We start from the raw sequence: 20,073 nt of genomic DNA, 5'->3' as shown, positions 1-20,073 counted from the left end.
CTCTCTTCTCCTCCTCCCCCCCCCCCCGCGGCCCGGAAGAGGAAGTGGTGAGCATCGGGTGCCTGCGCGGAAGAAGAGACCACGCTAGTGTGGTCTCTTCTTCCCGCGCAGGCACCCGATGCTCTCCACTTCCTCTTCCGGGCCGCGGGGGGGGGGGGGGGGGGAGGAGGAGGAGAGAGCACGCCGGCAGCGGCACGACTGGAGTCAGCCGGGTGCCAGCGCTGGAGTCATCGGGTGCCTGCACGGGAGTCTTCCCGCGCAGGCACCCGATGCTCACCACTTCCTCTTCCGGGCCGCGGGAAGAAGAGAGCACGCCGGTGCTGAGCGGCACCGGCGTGCTCTCTTCTTCCCGCGGCCCGGAAGAGGAAGTGGTGAGCATCGGGTGCCTGCGCGAGAAGAAGAGGCCACGCTTGTGGGAAGAAGACTGCAGCGCGGCTCGGAGGAAAATGAAGAGTTTCAACCGCGGCCGATGGGACTCCGCCTCCGCGAGGGCTGAAAATGAAGGAGGTTAGTGTTGGGAGGAGGCTGCTGCTGCCGCGAGTTCCTGGGGTGGGGGTGGGGGAGAGAGAGAGTGAATGAGCGAGCAAGCGTGTGTGTTTGAGATCCTGTGTGTGTGAGTGAGATTGCATGTATGTGAATGATTGAGAGCCTGTGTATGTGAAAGAGAGTATGTCTGTGATTGAGAGCCTGCCTGTGAGAGAGAGAGCATGAATGTAAGTTTACCATTGGGAACCTGTATGTGTAAGTTTGTGATTGAAAACCTGTTTGTGTGAAAGAGTATGTGTGTATGATTGAGATCCTTTGTGTGTGAGAGAAATCATGTGTATGTATGATTAAGAGCCTGTGTGTATAAGTAAGAGAGAGATCATGTGTGTCTGTGTCTGATTGACAGCTGGTTTAGGTGATGGAGCATGTGAGTATGTGATTGAGAGCCTGTGTGTAAATGAGAGAAAGAGAGGACATGTTTGTAAGCATGTGAATGAGAGTCTGTGTGTGAGAGAAAAAGACAGCATGTATTTATGTGATTGAAAGCCTGTGTGTGTGTGTAAGCGTGAAAAGATAGACAGCATGTGTGTAAATGTGTAATTAAGAGCCTATATAAGTGAGTGAGAAAAAACATGTGTATATGTGAGTACTGAGAGCATGTGTGTATAGGTGTGTCATTGAGAGCCAGTGTGAGAGAGAGCGCTGGTATGTGACTGAGAGAGGAGAAAGTTCCAAGCAAACCATCCCACCTCCTGCTAATTCAGAACAATCTCAGGACACCTGGATATCAAACGTTCCCAGGTATGCAGAGCAAAAAAATTTTTGTATCCTTATTATTTTTCATTACTGGATCTTTGTGTCTGCTATTTTGAAATATTTTGTTGGTATCTGGAAATGTTTTATATGAGTTTTAATTATTGGATATTCCTCTCATCAGCTGTTTCGAAATATGTTCTTTTTGTTAGTACAGTTTTACTGCTGATGATTTTATATTTCTTGATTTGTTTTATAAGGATGGGTGATGTTTCTTTTTTCCTTTGTTACACTGCATACAGAGACTCTGGCTTGTTGCAGTTTCCAATTCAGTTTTTGTCTGCATGCTTCTTGTTATGCGTTTTGGTCTCTTTATTCTATGTTAGGTGAGGGACAGCACGTGATTCAGGTGAGGTTTTCTGCTGGCGTGTTGTTTCTGTGTAGGACTCTATAGCAGCCTGACTTGGTCCGTTTTCCTAATAGGAGATGTATTGGTGTCTTAAGGCCTGGTGTAATATTTTCAGAGACTTATTGTACATTAAAAGTGGGATCTTACATAAAATGCACACATTTACTTGTATTTAGTTTTAAACATATTGTATGGCTCTCATGGAATTACATTTTAAAATATGTGGCGTTTATGGCTCTCTCAGCCAAAAAGGTTCCTGACCCCTGCTCTAAAGGCACCAGAAGCAGCAAACTCTAAGGAATAACCATCTTGATCAATATCTAGAACCCACAGGTTCAAACTGAAGTGAGTCAGCTCCTGGTAATATTGCTGAAAGCAATCATTTACAGGGACTACTATGAGAGAACCCACTGATTCACATTGGACTGAACAGGAAGCCCCAGAAGACCTCTCAGCTTTCTGATTCCCTGAAAATACATATTTCTTTCTTGAAAATTGCTCACATGGGAGAAAACCGCTTTTCAGATCTAACATTCTTGACCTCTTGCATGCAGCAGGACACTACCAGGTCCACAGCCTCTGGCTCCTCTCCTTCAAATTTAAAAAATGTACACGTGACTGTTTTTAACATGGTTATTTTATATGAAAGGACTGAACAAAGGCCATCCTCTGTAACTACTCAACTGAAGTCTGCTACCCCATAAGCAGTACTGCCTCAGTGCATACTTCATAGGCTGTACTGTAATGCAAAGATTATTGCATGCCCCAACTGAGTTGACAGGTATGATGCTTAGATAAGCAACAAGCCATTAAACACTAGACTTAGCTAGTGACACAACCTATCTAACTTGTTAAGAAACTGATCCCCCAGATGAAATGCCTTGTGGCTAAACAGTATATAAACAAATAAAAGCATATCTACGAAGGAAACATTGTTCAATAATCCAGACCTACCTCATCATCATGATAGCCCAATTCTTCCTCTATTACTTGATCCTCCATGGCTTTCATTGTTTACCTGCAGAGTGCTAGAACAGGGGTTGAAGAAAACACACAGTTAGTTGTGGGAATAATCATTTTACTGTAATGGAGTCCTCTAAATATTGAGCATCTCCTGTGACTTTATGCAAATTCATAAACCAGCATCTATGCAAATGAGTAGATAGCCAATCAGATCTACAGTTTCAATTTGAGCCACACTGTACTTATATCAGTGGCCTGCAGGCTTAAATACAATCATTCACATATAATTGCTCACAAAGTCAAAAGAAAATTTGCAGATTCAAAGAATGTTGCAGGATTATTAGATAATGTTTAATGCTACCTGAGCTGCATAAGCCATACAAAGACTCTCTCGATTGGTCCGATTCTAAAACCAGCTGAAGAGATATACGATTTGTTAAATTACCGTATACAGCTTAGGATTGGTCTGTTTCCAAAACCTTCTACATGAAGCCAGGCTTAGTTGACTTAGACATTTTAAAGAAAATGTACCCATTCAGTGCTAGAATTCATACCATTTGGTATTATACTTTGTAATTCAGATATCCATTTCTGTTCTCTTTGTAATAAATACTTGTTTTGTCTCCTCCCCGTGGGTGTGATTTTACTGCCTCCATTACAAAAAAACGTAATTGATCAAATGTATGTTTGTGTTCAAGACAATGAAAAACCATGGGTGCTTCCAGCCTTTTATTTTTAAAGCAGCTGCTATTTTTAAAGGTAGGCTGCGGTCACGACTAAGTATAGAAGGATTCTTAAGAAAATAGTGCATCTCTTTAAAGGTTAGTTAATGGAGGATTTTTAATCTTAAGATGTTCATCATTTTCATTACCATGGATTTCTCATCTTAGGAATATCTCCCTGACGCAGCCGTTCCAGCGAAACTTTGGCCAATTGTTGGAGACCACGAGCAGTTTTTGTGGAGAATCATTTTCAAGTCCTTCATTGATCCAAGTAGCATTACAACAAGATAAGTAATGGTCTATATCTTTGCAAGTTTAAAGTTCAGTATACTGATGAAGAGCCCATTGTGGTCCAAAGCTAAAACGCTATAGCAAAGCAATGGTTATTGAATAACACAATATTACTGCTTCGTTGTTCCTGCAAATAGAATCCAATGATCAAAGAATAATTAATGTGCTTAGAAAATTATTTCATGCAAAAATCATATTTCAAAAGGAGGTTTTTATGACTAATGATTGAACATCACCAGGATGACTATTTAGTTAGCCCTTCTGGTATCTGAAGTCTTTTCCTCCTATTAATAAAAATAAAAATAATTCAAAAATATACAAAAGTTTAATGAAAAATTTTATAAATATTTTTGTCATCAATAGTGTACTTTTAAATAGATATATAGGTGTGGGTTTACATATTTTGACATTAAACACACACGTTCCAGCCCTTTTGAATATTGATTAATTTTACCATTACAAACAATTTGCAAAGTATTTAAAAGCTTTATTAGAGACTGTTTATCTCTCTCCTTTTAACCTAAACTCTTTCTTTCTGCCCTTGCCCTATTTCCTCTCTTTCACTCCTGCTAGTACCGGACTACCAGCACCAGGTTTCCTCTCCCCTGCTAAGATCTCTCTACACCCTAGATCTCCCCTTGCCCCTTCCTCTCCCCCTACCCATTCCTCTACAAAGTGCAAATTTTCTAACAGCTTTAACTGATATACTGTTCATCTCCCCCCCTCTTACCTAAACTCTTTCTCTCTACCCTTGCCCTATTTCCTCTCCTTCACTCCCTTCTGCTAGTACCGGCCTTCCAGCACCAGATTTCCTCTCCTCTGCTAAGATGTCTCCACACCCTAGAACTCCTCCTGCCCCCCTTACTTCTCCCCCCTATCCCTTCCCCTCCACCCATCTGCAGTGTGTCCAACTCCACCAACATAAGATGGGCCACTGAACCTACCACCTCATTTATAATGATACATCCTATACCGACACTCAGACACCTCAACCCCTGACATAATGCACCCCACAATCAGGCCAGATCATTATTACCGATCATGCTAAATCCTCTCACCCAACTCCTGGGCCTCACAACCTTCACACTCATTCTAGTTAACTTGCAATCCCAAACCAAAAAAACCCATATTCTCAATTTACTACTTGACGAAAAACCCGACATTTGTGCTATAACTGAGACCTTGCTTAAGGATACTGACCTAGTTCTACTAAATCAACTCCCCAACCACACCTATGATATTTTCTCAATACCCAGACTCAAGAAAAGAGGCGGAGATATACTTCTCGCTGCAAAAAAACATTTCAAGCTGATACCGCACTCAGTCAACCTCCTCCCCCCACCAAAAAATTTTAAATCGGCCTATTCAAATCTCCTAATTTGCAAATATGCCTAATCTACACTCCACTAGGTATACTAGACAGGGCCCCTTCTCCTCTTATCGAATTCATAGCCACTAACATATCATTTGACACACCAGCCATTATTCGCGGAGACTTTAATCTGCATGTAGACGCTCTCCCTCTATCACACACTTGTGAAACACTCTTGCCCTCTCTTAATGCCGTGGGATTCAAACAGATCATAACTAACCCCACTCACAATGCAGGCCACTCCCTTGACTTAATCTTTACAAATTCCTTAATCCTTCCCCCCCCCCCCCCCCCCCCCCCCCACCTACACTCCCATTCCTTGGTCAGATCACTTCCTCATACACACTTCCTGCTCCATAAAAAATGCAAAAACAACCATCCACTTTAGAAAACCCTGCACCAGAGATGATCTAATCGATGACCTCTCCAACCAGCTTAAAAAACTTGACTTAACCGATACAGAATCTGCACTTTCATCCTGGAACCACCTCACCAGCAACATCGCCAACAAGATCTGCCCCTTAAGAACAAAAGAAATTAACCCCGCACATCACTAAAAAACCTTGTTACACCTCAGAATTAAAAACTTTGAAACACAATCTGAGAACTCAAGAAAAGAAATGGCGCAAGGATTCTTCACCCACCCAATTAGCTAAGTATAAATCCCTCCTACACTCCTACCAGGAACACATTCTTAAAACCAAACGAGACTTCTATGTGCAAAGAATCCACGACCTACAATTTAATCCCAGAGCCCTCTTCACATTTGTGTCTGATCTTTCTAAAACCTCAACAACTCCCATCCCAAGCAAGGAAGCCAAAATAAAATGCGAAGAACTTGCACAGTACTTCGATGATAAAATATCCAAACTCACAATACGATTTCCCACCACATCTCTTATCAAAGCCCCCACTAAAACCCACAATGCCAACCTACACAACTTTGAGACCACTGCCTCCACAGAAATAGAAGCAATTCTCAAGAAAATGAGACCATCCACAAATCCATCAGACACGATTCCCACCAAATCCCTCCTATCAATCCCCAAAATAATAGCCCATCCCATAGCTAATATCATTAACAGTTCCATCACCCTTGGAACTGTGCCTACTCCCCTCAAACAAGCTATCGTCAAACCGATACTTAAAAAACCCAAACTCGACACAGCTGATCTGGCTAACTACCGTCTTATATCCAACCCTCCCTTCATAGCAAAAGTCCTTGAAAAAATTGTTAACAGTCAACTAACAGATTACCTAGAACACCACCTTCTCTTCACATCTCAACACGGCTTTCGCAAACATCGTAGCACAGAGACTCTGCTGACCTCCCTTACCGATTACCTCCTCAAAGGCCTAAACAAAGGGCAATCATACATTCTAGCCATACTCAACATTTCCTCAGTCTTCGATACCATTAGCCATAACATTCTAATCGAACAGCTATCTGAAATAGGCATCTCTGGAATCCCACTGCTCTGGTTCAAATCCTTCCTAAGCAACAGAAAATACAAAGTCAAAATAGGTAACAGTAAATCCAAGGCGATTAACATAACTCGTGGTGTACCTCAAGGTTCCTCTCTTTCCTCTACACTCTTTAACATATACCTACTGCCCCTCTGCCACCTCCTATCAGAGCTCGCTCTCCCGCACTTCATTTATGCTGATGATGTGCAAATAATTATTCCCATCAATGACTCTATACCTAAAGCCCTTAAGACCTAGGATACCACCCTCTCTGCCATCAATAATCTCCTTACTAATCTCCATTTAGCCCTTAACACTAATAAAACAGAACTCATGATCATTGCACCCCAACACATTACTATCAATCCCACCCCCCCCCCAACACTCTCCCGTCCACCTCTAATTTCTCTCAACATTTATGTGACCTAGGCGTCACCCTTGACACCCATCTCAATCTAAAAAAATTCATCAACTCCACTCTAAAAGAATGTTATTTCAAACTCCACACACTAAAAAAACTAAAACCCCTTCTGCATCTCAATGACTTCCGCTCAGTACTGCAATCCATCAATCTCTCTAAAATTGACTACTCCAACAGTATCCTCCTAGGACTCCCCAAAAACACGATAGCCCCCCCTCCAAATGCTCCAAAATGCCGCCGCCGCAAGCATCCTGACCGGTACACACAAAAAAGAGCATATCACCCCCATTCTTAAACAACTTCACTGGCTCTCAATATCTGCCAGAATTAAGTACAAGTCACTCTCCCTCATTCACAAAGCCCTTCACAACCCTAACATGCATTGGTTTAGTGACTCCCTACTATTCCGCTCCACCACCAGACCCACTAGATTACAATACCAGGCAACATTACAAACTCCCTCACTAAACTCACCAACCATATGTCCACAAAAGAACGTTCTCTATCTATCGCTGGATCCATACTATGGAACACTATGCCCCCTGATCTGCGACAAGAACTCTGCCCTAAAAAATTCAAACAAAAACTCAAAACATGGCTGTTCACGCAGGCCTACAGTAGTAACACCTAACCCCCCCCCACTCTTCCCCCCTTGTAAACCTCCCCCTCTCCTTCCTTCTCCCCACCCTTGCTTCTTGAGCTGTTTACTAACACCCTTTAAGCCTCCCCTACCCCTTCCTCTACCCCTGTCCTACTCCCCAGCTACACTTCCCTATTTGTCTTTCACTTGCCCCTCTGCTCAGCCTTTCGCCGTCACCAATTCCCCCTTTGACCCCCATTGCAACTCTGCATTCTCTCCTGCTTCTTCATCCTCTGTGACACTCTTGCACTAATTTTATACTATTACAACCCTGTAAATAGCCTCAGTGCCTGTAAATAGATCCAGCGCCTCCTTTGGTATCCTCAGCGCCTGTAAATAGTTCCAGCGCCTCCTGTGGTATAACTCTTTCCTCAACTATTTCTCCCTTCTTCAGCCTTTCCCACCCCTCTCCTTTATCCTTTCCAACATATTGACCTCTGATGTATCTGATTTATGTGATCGTTTCTGTTCGCTTTTCATATCTTTCACCAATTTGCTGTCTGCTTGGTAAATTTTCCCTGTTATAGCCTTATCACATCTCCCCCCCCCCCCCAGTTGAAATTATATTTATTGTAAAGCTCTGTTATGCTGCATTATTTGTTCTCTGGAAACCAATGTGATGTCCCTAACGAATGTCGGTCTATAAAAATGTCAAATAAATAAATAATAAATAATTCCTTTCATGTATCACTATTAAAGCCGTTAGTACTTTCTCCTTTCCATGCTGCTCCTTCTAAACCAATTGACGTGGAGTCTGATGATGACCCTATCTATCAGGTTCGGGAGATCCTTGATGTCCGCCGGCAAGGTAAACGCTGGGAATATTTGATTGCCTGGGAGGGTTTTGGTGCTGAAGAAAACTCATGAGAGCCATCATCTAATATTCTCGATAAAACTTTGCTTCAGCACTTTCATCAAACACACTCTAGCAAGTCTGGCCCTTCTTGGAGGGGGCATAAGAGGGGGGTACTGTTGCGGCCATGGCAACCCCCGACAGGACCCCCCTACCGGCTCTGCTGTTTCTCTTCACCATGGCTTGGCACGGCACACTCCACGCCGCAGCAGGCCTCCCACAGCATGCCGCATGGCCGCCAACGCTGTCCTGCTCTCCCCAACGGGGCTTCCCCTAGGTGTGCGCGTGGGAAAGCTCCGCCCCTTAAAGGGGCGGTGGCGCAAAAGCCAAGCCCGGCCCCGGAAGATGATGTCATCAAGGAGGGGTATTTAAACCCCACAGCTGCTATGAAGAATTGCCTTTGCAACGGGTGTTCTCTGCTGAGTCCTTAGTTGCTGTCCTGCTCCGTGCCTTGTTCCTGCTCCTGCTCCTGTAGCCAGTCCTTGGCTTGATTCTTTGGTTCGACCTCGGCTTGTCTTCTCGTCTATGATCATCTGCTGTCCATCCTGACCCTTGGCCTGTGACTCTTTTCCGCTTCTTCGCTGCCTGCCCCGTATCTTCTGCCTGGACTTCATCCGCTTCTCCGTGGAGCTTCAGTTCCTGGTTCCTGTCACGCTGGGTGAATGCTCTGCGTACCCACTCCTCGGGGGCTTTCCTGCGTTCATAGGCTAGCCACTCCTCGGAGGGCCGTCCCGCCTGATCTCCTGGAACCATTCCGTGTGAGTGCTTCTCTTCACCAGCTCCACCTCCCGGAGACGAGTTCCACTGGGGGCAATCCCTCAGTGGCCATCACCGCTCGCTCCGGCTCAAGGGTCCACAACCATAACAGTTTGTAACAGTGCAGTATCGCTCTCACACTCCGAAAGAGAACTGCTTGAACCATGAGTATATTAACTGCTATTAATCAAGTTGTCTTAGAGAATAGCCACTGCTATTACTGGCATCAGTAGCATGAGATCTACTTAGTGATTGGGTACTTGTAGCCTGGATTGGCCACTGTTGAAACAGGATGCTGGGCTTGATGGACCCTTGGTCTGACCCAGTTTGGCAATTTCTTATGTTCTTATGTTCTTAACCTTACACTAATTCCTTGAGAAGGATAACACCAGAATTTACTGCTTATCTTTTGGGAGTGGGTAAAGGGACATGAGACCCATGATTTAGTGTGTTGTATTATCTCTCTCTATCTCTCTCTCTCTGAGCTGTTCTGTATATAAGCATGTTGCTAGCAACAGTTTTGAGTTTAGTATTTTCTTCTATGCACATAAGTATACGTATTGCCTGAGTCAATTACTAGTGTAATTTACATCATCCTGATATTATATTTGTTTTACCAGAACACTTTTGTATTACAATAAAATACTGTTTTATAAAATAAACTTTTCTACTGACCTCTTGGGTCCATATTATCTCTTTCCACATGTTGTAGGCATGTTGGACCGAGGTAGAGTTGGCGCAACCTGCAGGAAGGAGCCCTGCAGGTACCTACTGTTGGCTGGCGGAGCTGGCTGTGGCAGAGGCCCAACTGTTCTATGGAGCCTGTTAAAACAGGGCTAGAGCATCAAAGTGCCCCCACATCCAACAACCGAAGCACAAGAAGGTGCACCGAGCTCACACAGCTCGTTCAACCCCAAGGCCATGGCAAAGCCTAGATTTGGTGCCATGGGGAGGGGAGCATTGAAATGCCAAGCCTCACTCGAGACTAGGACTCTGGATGATGAATATCAGACTCTTTTCTTCTTTTTTTTTATTTCTGGAACATTAAGTGCCATGGAAGAGCCTATCTAGACAGTGAAGAAACAGTTTTAAAACAGAAGTATACAGAGAGAAGACATTTTTAATAGAAATAGCAGGAATAGTGTTAGCAGTGAGACAATTTTAAGACTAAATATATTAAGATTTTGAAAAGAAGAGAGAAATAAAGGTACAAGTCCATGCAGCTGCTTGGCCAAAAAGATGAGGAGACTGATGAGGCAACAACTGCGTGGAAATTCCTACACATATCAGGTAGAGCAAAAACTCTATTTGGTAGGCCGATGCAAAAAGATGCGTTCAGCCAAATGTGTTCCAAAATGTAAGTACTGTTTAGCTACCTCAATGGAAATCCCATACAAATGAGAGCATTAAGCAATATTCCCCGATGCAGAAAGGTGCAATGGCCTAATCTGGATTTTCTTAGCGCTGGAAACTTAACTCCTTGGTCAGAGATGGAGTTAAGCTTCCAGCGCTGCTGTGTGGGCACATAAAATGACAAAAAGTAAGTCTTTCCCGCTCCACCACCACTTAGATGGATAAATATGGATTTATTTGACTATCTGGTTCCCATTAGCCGCCATCACTTAATCAGCGATCTTTTTTTTTTTATTCTCAGCACGGTCTCTTTCTTCCCAATTACTACTCTCCCACCCCTCACCCAGAGTTAAAATGAACGGGGTGGGGGGGGGGGGGAATCAGTCTATGCACTTTTTAATTCCTGATGCATTAGATTATCATTAGCTTGCTGCATCAGGAGTTAAAAAAAAAGTTTAATCTGTGCATTAAAACTTAACACACAGATGGAGAAATTACTACTTATTTAGATTTCTAGTGCTTCCGGTAACCGCAAGGGAGGACGAAGATGTTTCACTCCTTTCAAGACACAGGCCATGTCTGGCTGAGCCAACAAGGGTCCACCATTCACCTGACCTCGGAAATAGGCAAGAGCTGTCATCTGTACCTTTAAAGAATTAAGGGCCAACCCTTTACTCAAACCATCCTGCAAAAATTGCAAAATGAGCAGAATCTTAACCGAGCGAGGAAGAACCCCCTCAATCTTCACAGCAAGCCTCAAACACTCACCACACCCGCACATAGACTAAGGAAGCAGAGAACTTTCTCACTCGAAGCAAGATGGCAATCACCACAATAGAATATCCATGCTTCAGCAACTGAGCCCTCTCAAGGACCATATGTAAGACAAAATCGAGTCAGATCTTCATGAAGAACAGGCCCCTGCCTCAGCAGATCCCTGTGAGCTGTAAACCTGAGGGGAAAGTCCACCAGGAACCTTCGCAAATCTGCATATCACAGTCTCCTGGTGCTAGGGAGTGCTAGGAGAGCGGTCCCGTTTCCAAGGGGATTGTGTGCTCTTGGGCCACGCACGACCCCAGAGAACTCCAATGCGGTAGCGAGGCAGGCGAGACATGTCCGAGCCTGGGCTGAGACCAGGAAGCCAGGCCCCTGCCGACCTGCACAGCCTCAGTGAGGCCAACCAAGCAAGGTTGGTCTCTGAGTGGTCCTCTGACTACTCCAAGCCCTTTTGGACCTGCTGCTAGGAACAGCAAAGGCAGCAGGCCGGACAGGAGGCAAAGGCAGACAAAGACTCTGAAACATGGAGACTCAGACGAGGAACTTGGAAGGACTCTGAGCACTAGGAAGACTCAGATGAGTATTCAGGATCAAGTACTAGGTTGAGGCTGCGATGCAGTGCGCCCTTCACAGCCCACCCACAGGACTGGTCACGGACCACGCTTGATGCGAGACAGACTCCAGGAGTAGAAGTGGAAGTTGAGACTGAAACATGTCGAAGATTCAGTAGAGGCCTGCACCGGTGCACGCCCTACACAGCCGCCTATGGCTGGTCACGGACCACGCTGGAGCGGAGCAGGTTCTGGCAGAGTCTTTGTCATGGACGGAGCAGCCACAAGGAAATCCGAGGGCCAGAACGAGCCTCAGGAAACAGGACCAAGAAGGGACTTGGCTACAGGGAAGGATGACCCTCCAGAGGCTTGTGCTGTGGACGAGGAGGCAGGCCTGTGCCACGAGGTGATGGAGCACAATGGGGGCACACCAAGAAAGGTGGACGAGGAACCAGGGGTTCAGGACATCAAAGCTGGATGACGGAACATCCGGAACATCAGGACTGGATCACGGAACATCAGGACTAGATGACGGAACACGGAACATTAAGACATCAGCAGAGACAAGGAACAGAACAATGAGGGATCGCACGAAGAACAAGGAATGCCAGCAAGAGTGAAGACAAGAAATCCTAAGGAGGACTAACCCCTTGCGAAGGCAAGGACAGACTGACTGCAGAGCCCTTTTATAGGGCTGAAGAAGGAAGACGCCCAGGGAGGAGTCCAGGTGGGGCCAGAAGTGCTGGCCCTTTACATCTTCAGAAGAGACGCAGCCCTGCCCCTTAGGGGAAGTGGGCAGGACCATGGACAGCGGCCATGCTGCCGCTGCGTCGCTGGAGAGCAGGAGCTGGGTCGTGGAGCAGGCCCCGAAGCTAGAAGTGGCTCCCTGCTGCTGAAGAGACACCGAAGATGGCTCAGCCGCCAGGCAAGACCGGGGACTGCGGCCTCCGGGCCGTGAAGATGGAGAGGGCGTCTGCTCCAGCCGCATGAAGAGCGGGTTGGCGGCCTCCAGGCCTCATGAGATGCAATAGTGCGGCTCCAGCCGTGTGAGGAACGCATCGGCGGTCCCGTGCCGCGGAGGTAAGTGCCTGCTCGCAGCTGGGACCGCGAGCAGGAGTATAACACCTGGGCCAATCTGGTGCCACCAGAAGCACCATCCCCTTGTGACTCTTGATCTTCCGAATCATTCCGCCCAACATGGGCCACAGGGGAAAAACATACAGCAGCTTGTCCTCCAGCCACTCCTGCATGAGGGCATCGATGTCCAAGGATTTTGGATCTCTCCTGTGACTGAAGAAGCGAGGAACCTTCGCATTGCAAGAAGTTGCCAGCAGGTCCAGAAACAGAAGGCCCCAGCCATCCACTATTAGCTGAATCGCCTTGTTTGACAATTCCCATACTCCTGGATCCAGACACTGCCTGCTGAGAAAGTCTGCCCTTACATTATCTTTTCCTGCAATGTGCAAGGCTGAGATCTCCTGAAGTTGCACTTCTGCCCATTCTATAAATTGGGCTATTTCCTGCGACACTTTCTGGCTCTTGGTTCCACTCTGTTGATTGATGTAAGCCACTGTTCTTGCATTGTCCAACATTATCCAGACCGCTCGACTCTGCAATCGGTCGCCAAACCGCAAGCATGCCAACCGGTCCACACAGGCTTCTAGCCGATTGATGCTCCAGAGACTCTTCTGTACTCCAGCGTCCTTGCGCTGTCAGCTCCTGACGGTAAGCTCCCCAACCCAGAAAGTTTGTATTTGTCATGAGTACTAGCCAATCCGGTGATATTTTAAGGAAACTTCCTTTCTTAGATGATCCACTTTCAACCACCACTGCAGGTGAGTGCAGACCTCCATCAGTAAGTAGAGCCGAATTGAATAGTCCTGAGACTGTGGGCTCCAATGAAACAGCAGAGTGCACTGAAGAAGATGCATATGCACCCTCGCCCACAGCACCGCTTCCAGGATCGCCATCAGTCCGAGCACCTGTCAGACGTATTGTGTTCATCAACAGACGCAGCTGCGCCATGAGCTTCTGATTATGGCCCTCTGGCAGGAACACCCTGCCCTGCTTCATGTCGAACTGAACACCAAGATACTCTAGCGACTGAGATGGCTGAGGACTGCTCTTGGAACGTCCACCATCGGCTGGAAACGGAGAATACTGGAGGGCTGATGTCAGTGCAGGGGTATATATAACATGATGTCAGCTTTGCTCCGTCTCCATCTGCTGGTAGAAATGCATAACCCACTTGTTCTGGATCCACCTGTCTGAACTCTGAGAAATATTGCATTGGCCTGTAGAGAGAGGTCCATTCGATGCTGGCAGATGACATCAGGCCCACTTATAATGGCTAATTCAGCCTACTTATTGATGGAAACACTCCCTGAATCTTGTGAATAATGGTTCAAGGCACTTGAAAAGGGTGACAGATCCAGAAACTCTGTACAAAGTAATAAAAAGCTGCTGGGAAACACAAACACACATTCAAAATATGACCATTTCCTAATTTACTCCTGCTAAAAGTTTTTACAACTCAATTAATCCATGAGGTAGACCTCTAGGACTACTATTTTTTTTGGGCGGGGGTTGCAAGAAAGAGGATGCACCCATCTTTGAATCTGCTGCCTCTCAATCTACTAATTTCTTAAAGGAAATATATACCTTAATAACCAAACTATAGAATTCTGAATATTAATGGGGATTAGAACAGTTCTAGTGGTAACGGAATGCCCTTTTCCCAGGCAGTCTAGAATGATGTTTCACCAACTGATCTGCATATCACAGCCAATGTGACAATATGCATTTCCTGGTTAAAGCATATGCTCTAACCCGTTAAATTATTTGTATCATGTTATATTTATTCTACCTGCCTCTATCTTCCTTCCAGCTTGTCTTTAAGCCTCCAAGTTTTCCATACCTTGTTGATTGTAACTTTGACTTATTCCTTTTCCTTTGTTATCTATTATTTACCAGAATTGTTACCTCAGTTTTACCCTTTGTTAAAATGTAAACCGATCCGATATGGTTATCTACTATGAAGGTCGGTATAAAAAACTGCTAAATAAAAATAAATAAATGTAAGAAACTGGAGCATTTCCAGGGCTGAATTTACTACACTAGCATCCATAAGTAGAGGACCAGGGAGGGATTCTCTGCACTGTTCCCCCCTCTCCCCCTTCCTCAGTCCTCTGCCTTTAGTTCCCCCCTCTTTTCCAATCCCCTCCCAGGTATCTTCCATTCTGCACTCTGGGCCATCATATTTCTGCCCCCATCCTAGGTCTTCTCCCGCTTCCCTATCTTATTTAGGGACTGAATTACTAAGTTTTTTTCCAATAAATACAAAATGGCATTCAAAAAAACTTAGTAAATCAGGCTATGGACTTGTCCCAGACCCATCAAAGATTTTTAAGTGGCAGCCTCTGCAACAATATGAAAAGTTCTGCCTGGGGCATGAGCCAGCCTGCATTCAGCAGCCCTATAGTGGCCCTATCCCCACCTCCTGCAGGAGCTACCTGTTACCAAGGAAACTTGTGAGAGTGGTGAGATCTCTACAAGGCTTGTGTGTGTGTTGTGGCTCACTGGCCCAGTACTGAATTTCTTCTATTCTTGCCAGGGCCGTTTCTGGACCTGCTGGCAACTTCTCGCAATGCAAAGGTTCCTTGCTTCTTCAGTCACAGGAGAGATCCAAAATCCTTGGGCATTAATGCCCTCATGCAGGAGTGGCCAGAGGACAAGCTGCTGTATGTTTTTCCCCCATGGCCCATGTTGGGTGGAATGATTTGGAAGATCGAGAGTCTGTTGCACCGGAGGTGGACCCTTGAGCCGAGGTGGGGTTGATGCAACTCGTAGGTAGGGACCTATGGGTTCCCACCGTCGGCAGGCGGAGTGGGCTGGAGGACAGAGGCTGCTGGAACTTCACCTATACCACCCCTCGTTTCCCGCAAGGGTTGAGCCTTTGGGTGCCGGGGCTGGCATGACTTAGGTGGGCCTCTGTGCGACGTCGTTGATGAAGAGATCAGGAGAGTCAGCCCTAAGTCAGCATGGTGGAAAGAAGGAGTACAGATGGACAGGGGGCGCCCACGTAAAAACAAGCCAAAGCTTGAATGGGCAAAGTCCATGACGTAGCAGAGATCTGGGTCCGGAGATAGGCAATATCATAGTCAGGCGTAGCAGAGGTCGAGGTTCGGAGAGGATCAGCGGTGTAGTCAGGCAATGCAGAGGTCGAGGTTTGGAAAGGATCAGCGGCTTAGTCAGGCAATACAGAGGTCGAGGTTCAGAGAGGATCAGAGGCGTATTCAGGCAATACAGAGGTCGAGGTTCGGAGAGGATCAGTGACGTGGTCAGGCAATGCAGAAGTCGAGGTTCGGAGAGGATCAGCGGCGTGGTCAGGCAATGCAGAGGTCGAGGTTCGGAGAGGATCAGCGGCTTAGTCAGGCAATACAGAGGTCGAGGTTCAGAGAGGATCAGCGGCGTGGTCAGGCAATGCAGAGGTCAAGGTTCGGAGACAGACGTAGACAAGGCAAGAAATCCAGAAACGGAAGCCCAAGGCAACGAGTGGCTAGGAGACCAGTTGCGAAGGCAACTACTGAGGACTAGGCCCGGCCTTAAATACCGGGCTACGTGACGTCACCGAGAGTAAGGCCAGCAGCCTTAGCATGCCGCGGGCCTTTAAATGTCCCAGTGAGGTGCACCGGCCAAGAAAGTGGCAGCGACGTCTCTGCCGCGCTGCAAAGGCGCCGATCGCCGGCAAGGCCGCTGCAAGGGGGCAGTGTTGGAATTACTCCCCAAAGCCGGAAAGGACTAGAGCCTGTCCCCAGGAGCGATGGAAGGTGAGGAAGGCCGGCCACAGATACCGTGGCCGGCCGACGTAACAAAGTCACACAGGGATTGGCAGCTGGCTAAAGTGCCATAATTTTGGGGTGCTAGCAGTAGGATAGAACCAAAACAGTACTTGATTCAGACCCAAGCCCTGCTATAGTGGCAGAACCTTGCAAGTGCGCTCCTTGCCTCTTCTTCCTGCAGGCTCTCTCTTGGTGGCAGATTTCAACAGCTCTGCGACATGGCTTTATTTATGGGTTTGTGGAAGCACTGAACCCCCAGCTGTTCTAGAACTTCACCTGTGGTGGTGAAACTCAGTAAAATTGCTCCCCCTTATTTTCTCAGTGCAACCTAGTTTCTGGGGCTGGGGTGGGGGGGAGGAAAGAAGAGAAATATTCCTGGGGTTGGGGGGGAGGGGGACTCAAAAAGAGGAAATGAAATGCTACTGGGGCTGTGGGGAGAAGGAAGGAAGAATGATGCTCCTGGGACTGTGGAGGTGGCACAGTTGAGGATTTGTCCAGGATATCTAATATCCTTGCATCAGCCCTGACTGTGTGACGGAAGCTGCCCTTTGAAAATTTCCACCAGCAGCAATTGCCTTGGTTTCTCCCCCCCCAAGGGCCGGTGCAAGGGTATTAGGCGCCCTAGGCAAACCTTCTATTTGCACCTGCCTCCCACCCGGGTCCAGGTCCCTTCCCCGATTTCATTCGCTCAGACAGGCCCCCTCTCTTACACACATTTAGGTTCCTTGTCTCATTCACACACACACTCTTACACAAGCTCTCTCCCTCTCTCTCACTAACACCATTGCTCTCTCATACACACAATCCCTCTTGCTCACACACACACACACACACACACACACACAAACACGAACCAGAAGCGCCGCTCACATCCCACTGAGCCTCTACTCCTCTTGGCCATGAATAGGATGGACACCACTCATGGCCTCATATGGCTGCTCTTTGCCACTCCCTAATGGCTGGTGCCCCTAGACGACTGCCTAGTTCGCCTACTGGGATGCACTGGCTCTGTCCCAACCTCCCTTTGTCTCCTGGTAAAAAGGAGCCTTCTGGCGAGGAAGAACTGCAGAGGGCCAGCAAAGCAGGAACAGAAGCATTTGAAAAACAGCTTTTACATTGCTTGCTTTGAACTTTGTGCCAGTAGCTGGTCTGGCCAGATAACAACTGGCCAGTTGATAACCATACCTAGCACCCCAGAAACGTGCCTAATTTGACTAATGGCAAATCTGCCCCACCTATTTCCTTTTAAGATCACACACTTCCTTTTTTCTTTTCTGCAGACCTCCCTCAAACTCCACACCACTAAAAATGGCAAAACTAGCTGTGGTTAAATTGTAGTTTATTCTACTGTTATTTTTACAAAGCTAATTTTGTCATTTTCTCCAGAGTAAACGGTGTTTGGCCAGTTAAGTGATGCTGCATTTATCTAGGTTATATAAATGAAAAAGCTGGGGAATCGATCGTTTTGCTTTCTGGATGTGACTGAAGATGTGCTATCTTCTTCATAACAGCGTTATCAAACAGTTCACCAAACATGGGCAACTGAGTCATAAAAACTATTTTCTGGATCTACTTCGGAATTTGTTTGGGGGCGGGGGTTGCAGTTTTCTCCAAAATTTACCGAAAATCCTCGGGAAAGGGTGTAGAATTCCACAGTAAATCCTAGTAACATCCAAAGTAAAAATCTCAAATTTCCATCCAGTTTAATAGAACAAAGGCACACACTGGCTTGGCTTGAGCAGACAGCGACATGTTTTAACCCAATAGACATGGCCCTCACAGCGAGCCCTCCCCAAAACATGCCGAGGGAGATTAACAAAAGACCTGGCGCTGCCTTCAATTATCAGCTCAGAATAGGCCAAATATTATTATAAGCTGAGCTGCAGCTGAAACTGAATTATATTAAAAAGAAATCAAGGGAACCACAATAATTCCTCACCGCAGTACCTTAAAGGTAGAATTTGTACCACAGGCTGCTTTCCACAGAGCGGTACCTCGACCTAAGCGTCACTGCCGTCATCAGGCAAAAGCAGCCAATAAGGTTGCTCGTTTAGCGGGGCCCGTGAGAGAACTGGCCAATGAAAATGAGGCTGTCACTGAAGGTTGGTAAAGCGGGGGAGCCAACACAAAGAACAGAATTACGGGAGTTCTGGCCAATCGGCTCTTGACAAAGCCATCGAGCGAATGACGGCCAATAATAGAGCGCCTCTCCTCTTCGACCCCTGAGGGACCAATAATAGAGCGCCTCTCCTCTTCGACCGCTGAGGGACCAATAATAGAGCGCCTCTCCTCTTCGACCGCTGAGGGACCATCCATTGAACCTCAATGGATGGTCGCCTAAGGACTGTCTGCAGCTCTGCCCACTCAGTGAGGCCGGCAGGCTTTGCTTTCATTAGAGCGTGCCAGGCGGGGAGAGAGCCCCAGGGCAGCAAGCAGTATAAACCAACACATGCAGATTTCTCTGCTGTCCTATTGGGGCTACACAGAGGGACACACACAGGCAGGGGTAGGAGAAAAAGGGATGTATAGAGAGAGAGAGAGACTCCTAGGTCTCTACTATCCAGTTGATCGCTAGGCTAGGATCGGGATAGTTTGCAGATCATCCCTGCAGGCACCTCTCCACAGGCTTCCCTGGATTGGTCAGCAGTTCACGATAAAAACAGGTTGTCTTACGAGGAGCAGTGTGGCTTGTGGCATTCTGATTTGGCTTATGGTATCTTGAATTGCAGTTTTGGAGTGGCTGCGGATGCCTTCCATGTGCTTGGCTCCAGACTACGTTGGCCCATTTTTGGTATTATGACAACTGGAGCCCTTTGCTTATCAATTGAAACTACCAGCAACTCTCAAAATATACAGTGTATTTCATGTTTCATTACCTTAAGCCCCTGGTACTTTCCTAGCTCTCTAGAAAAATACCAGACCCTCAAGAGATAACCATTGACAGAGAGACAACATACGAGGTCAAGGAGATCCAAGGCTCCCACTGCAGGGTTAAGAATCTTGAGTAGCTCATTGCCTGGAAGGATTATGGCCCAGAGGAAAATTGGAAGCCAGCTTCCAATATTTTGGACCGTAATCTACTAAAGGAGCTCCATCTACGCCACCTGAAGATTCAAGCTTCAGAGAGGGGGCTTAGAGGGGGGTACTCTGCATTTGGCGGTCCTCAGACTCCTCTTGCAAACCACCAGATTTACCCCTCAGACGGGGCCTTCCTTCTCATTCCAGAACGCCACCAGCCTGCCTCTCCTTCAAGCATGGTGAGGGGCCGCAATGCGCTGCGGCAGGATGCTGCCAAAGATCTTCATAGCAGGACGACGCCACCACCACTTGGTCCTGCTGCTCCTAGGGTGTGCATATGCCAACTTCCCATTTTCTTAAAGGGCCAGCGGCAGGAAAACCAGGAAGACTCCATCTGAAG

The 20,073-nt window shown here is 46.8% G+C and overlaps 1 protein-coding gene across 3 annotated transcripts in view; it reads right to left on the bottom strand.

Moving 5' to 3' along the window:
• DMC1 (DNA meiotic recombinase 1) overlaps window positions 1–18,752 on the bottom strand; it is a 264,614-nt gene extending 245,862 nt beyond the window's left edge. For 2 of the 3 annotated variants that reach the window (XM_029590218.1, XM_029590219.1), the window contains exons 1-2: window positions 18,603–18,732; window positions 2,603–2,676 (exon numbers count right to left, since the gene is read on the bottom strand). In XM_029590218.1, the coding sequence (XP_029446078.1) occupies window positions 2,603–2,659 (57 nt within the window). In that variant the 5' untranslated portion in view covers window positions 2,660–2,676; window positions 18,603–18,732. Of the gene's footprint in view, window positions 1–2,602; window positions 2,677–18,602 lie in introns of all 3 variants that reach the window. The other variant, XM_029590216.1, reaches the window with a different exon arrangement.
• Between the last annotated feature and the right edge of the window lie 1,321 nt (window positions 18,753–20,073).

The sequence above is a fragment of the Rhinatrema bivittatum genome, chromosome 2, assembly GCF_901001135.1.
Source record: "Rhinatrema bivittatum chromosome 2, aRhiBiv1.1, whole genome shotgun sequence".
Lineage (NCBI taxonomy): Eukaryota > Metazoa > Chordata > Amphibia > Gymnophiona > Rhinatrematidae > Rhinatrema > Rhinatrema bivittatum.
This window is presented reverse-complemented; position numbering and strand designations above follow the sequence as displayed.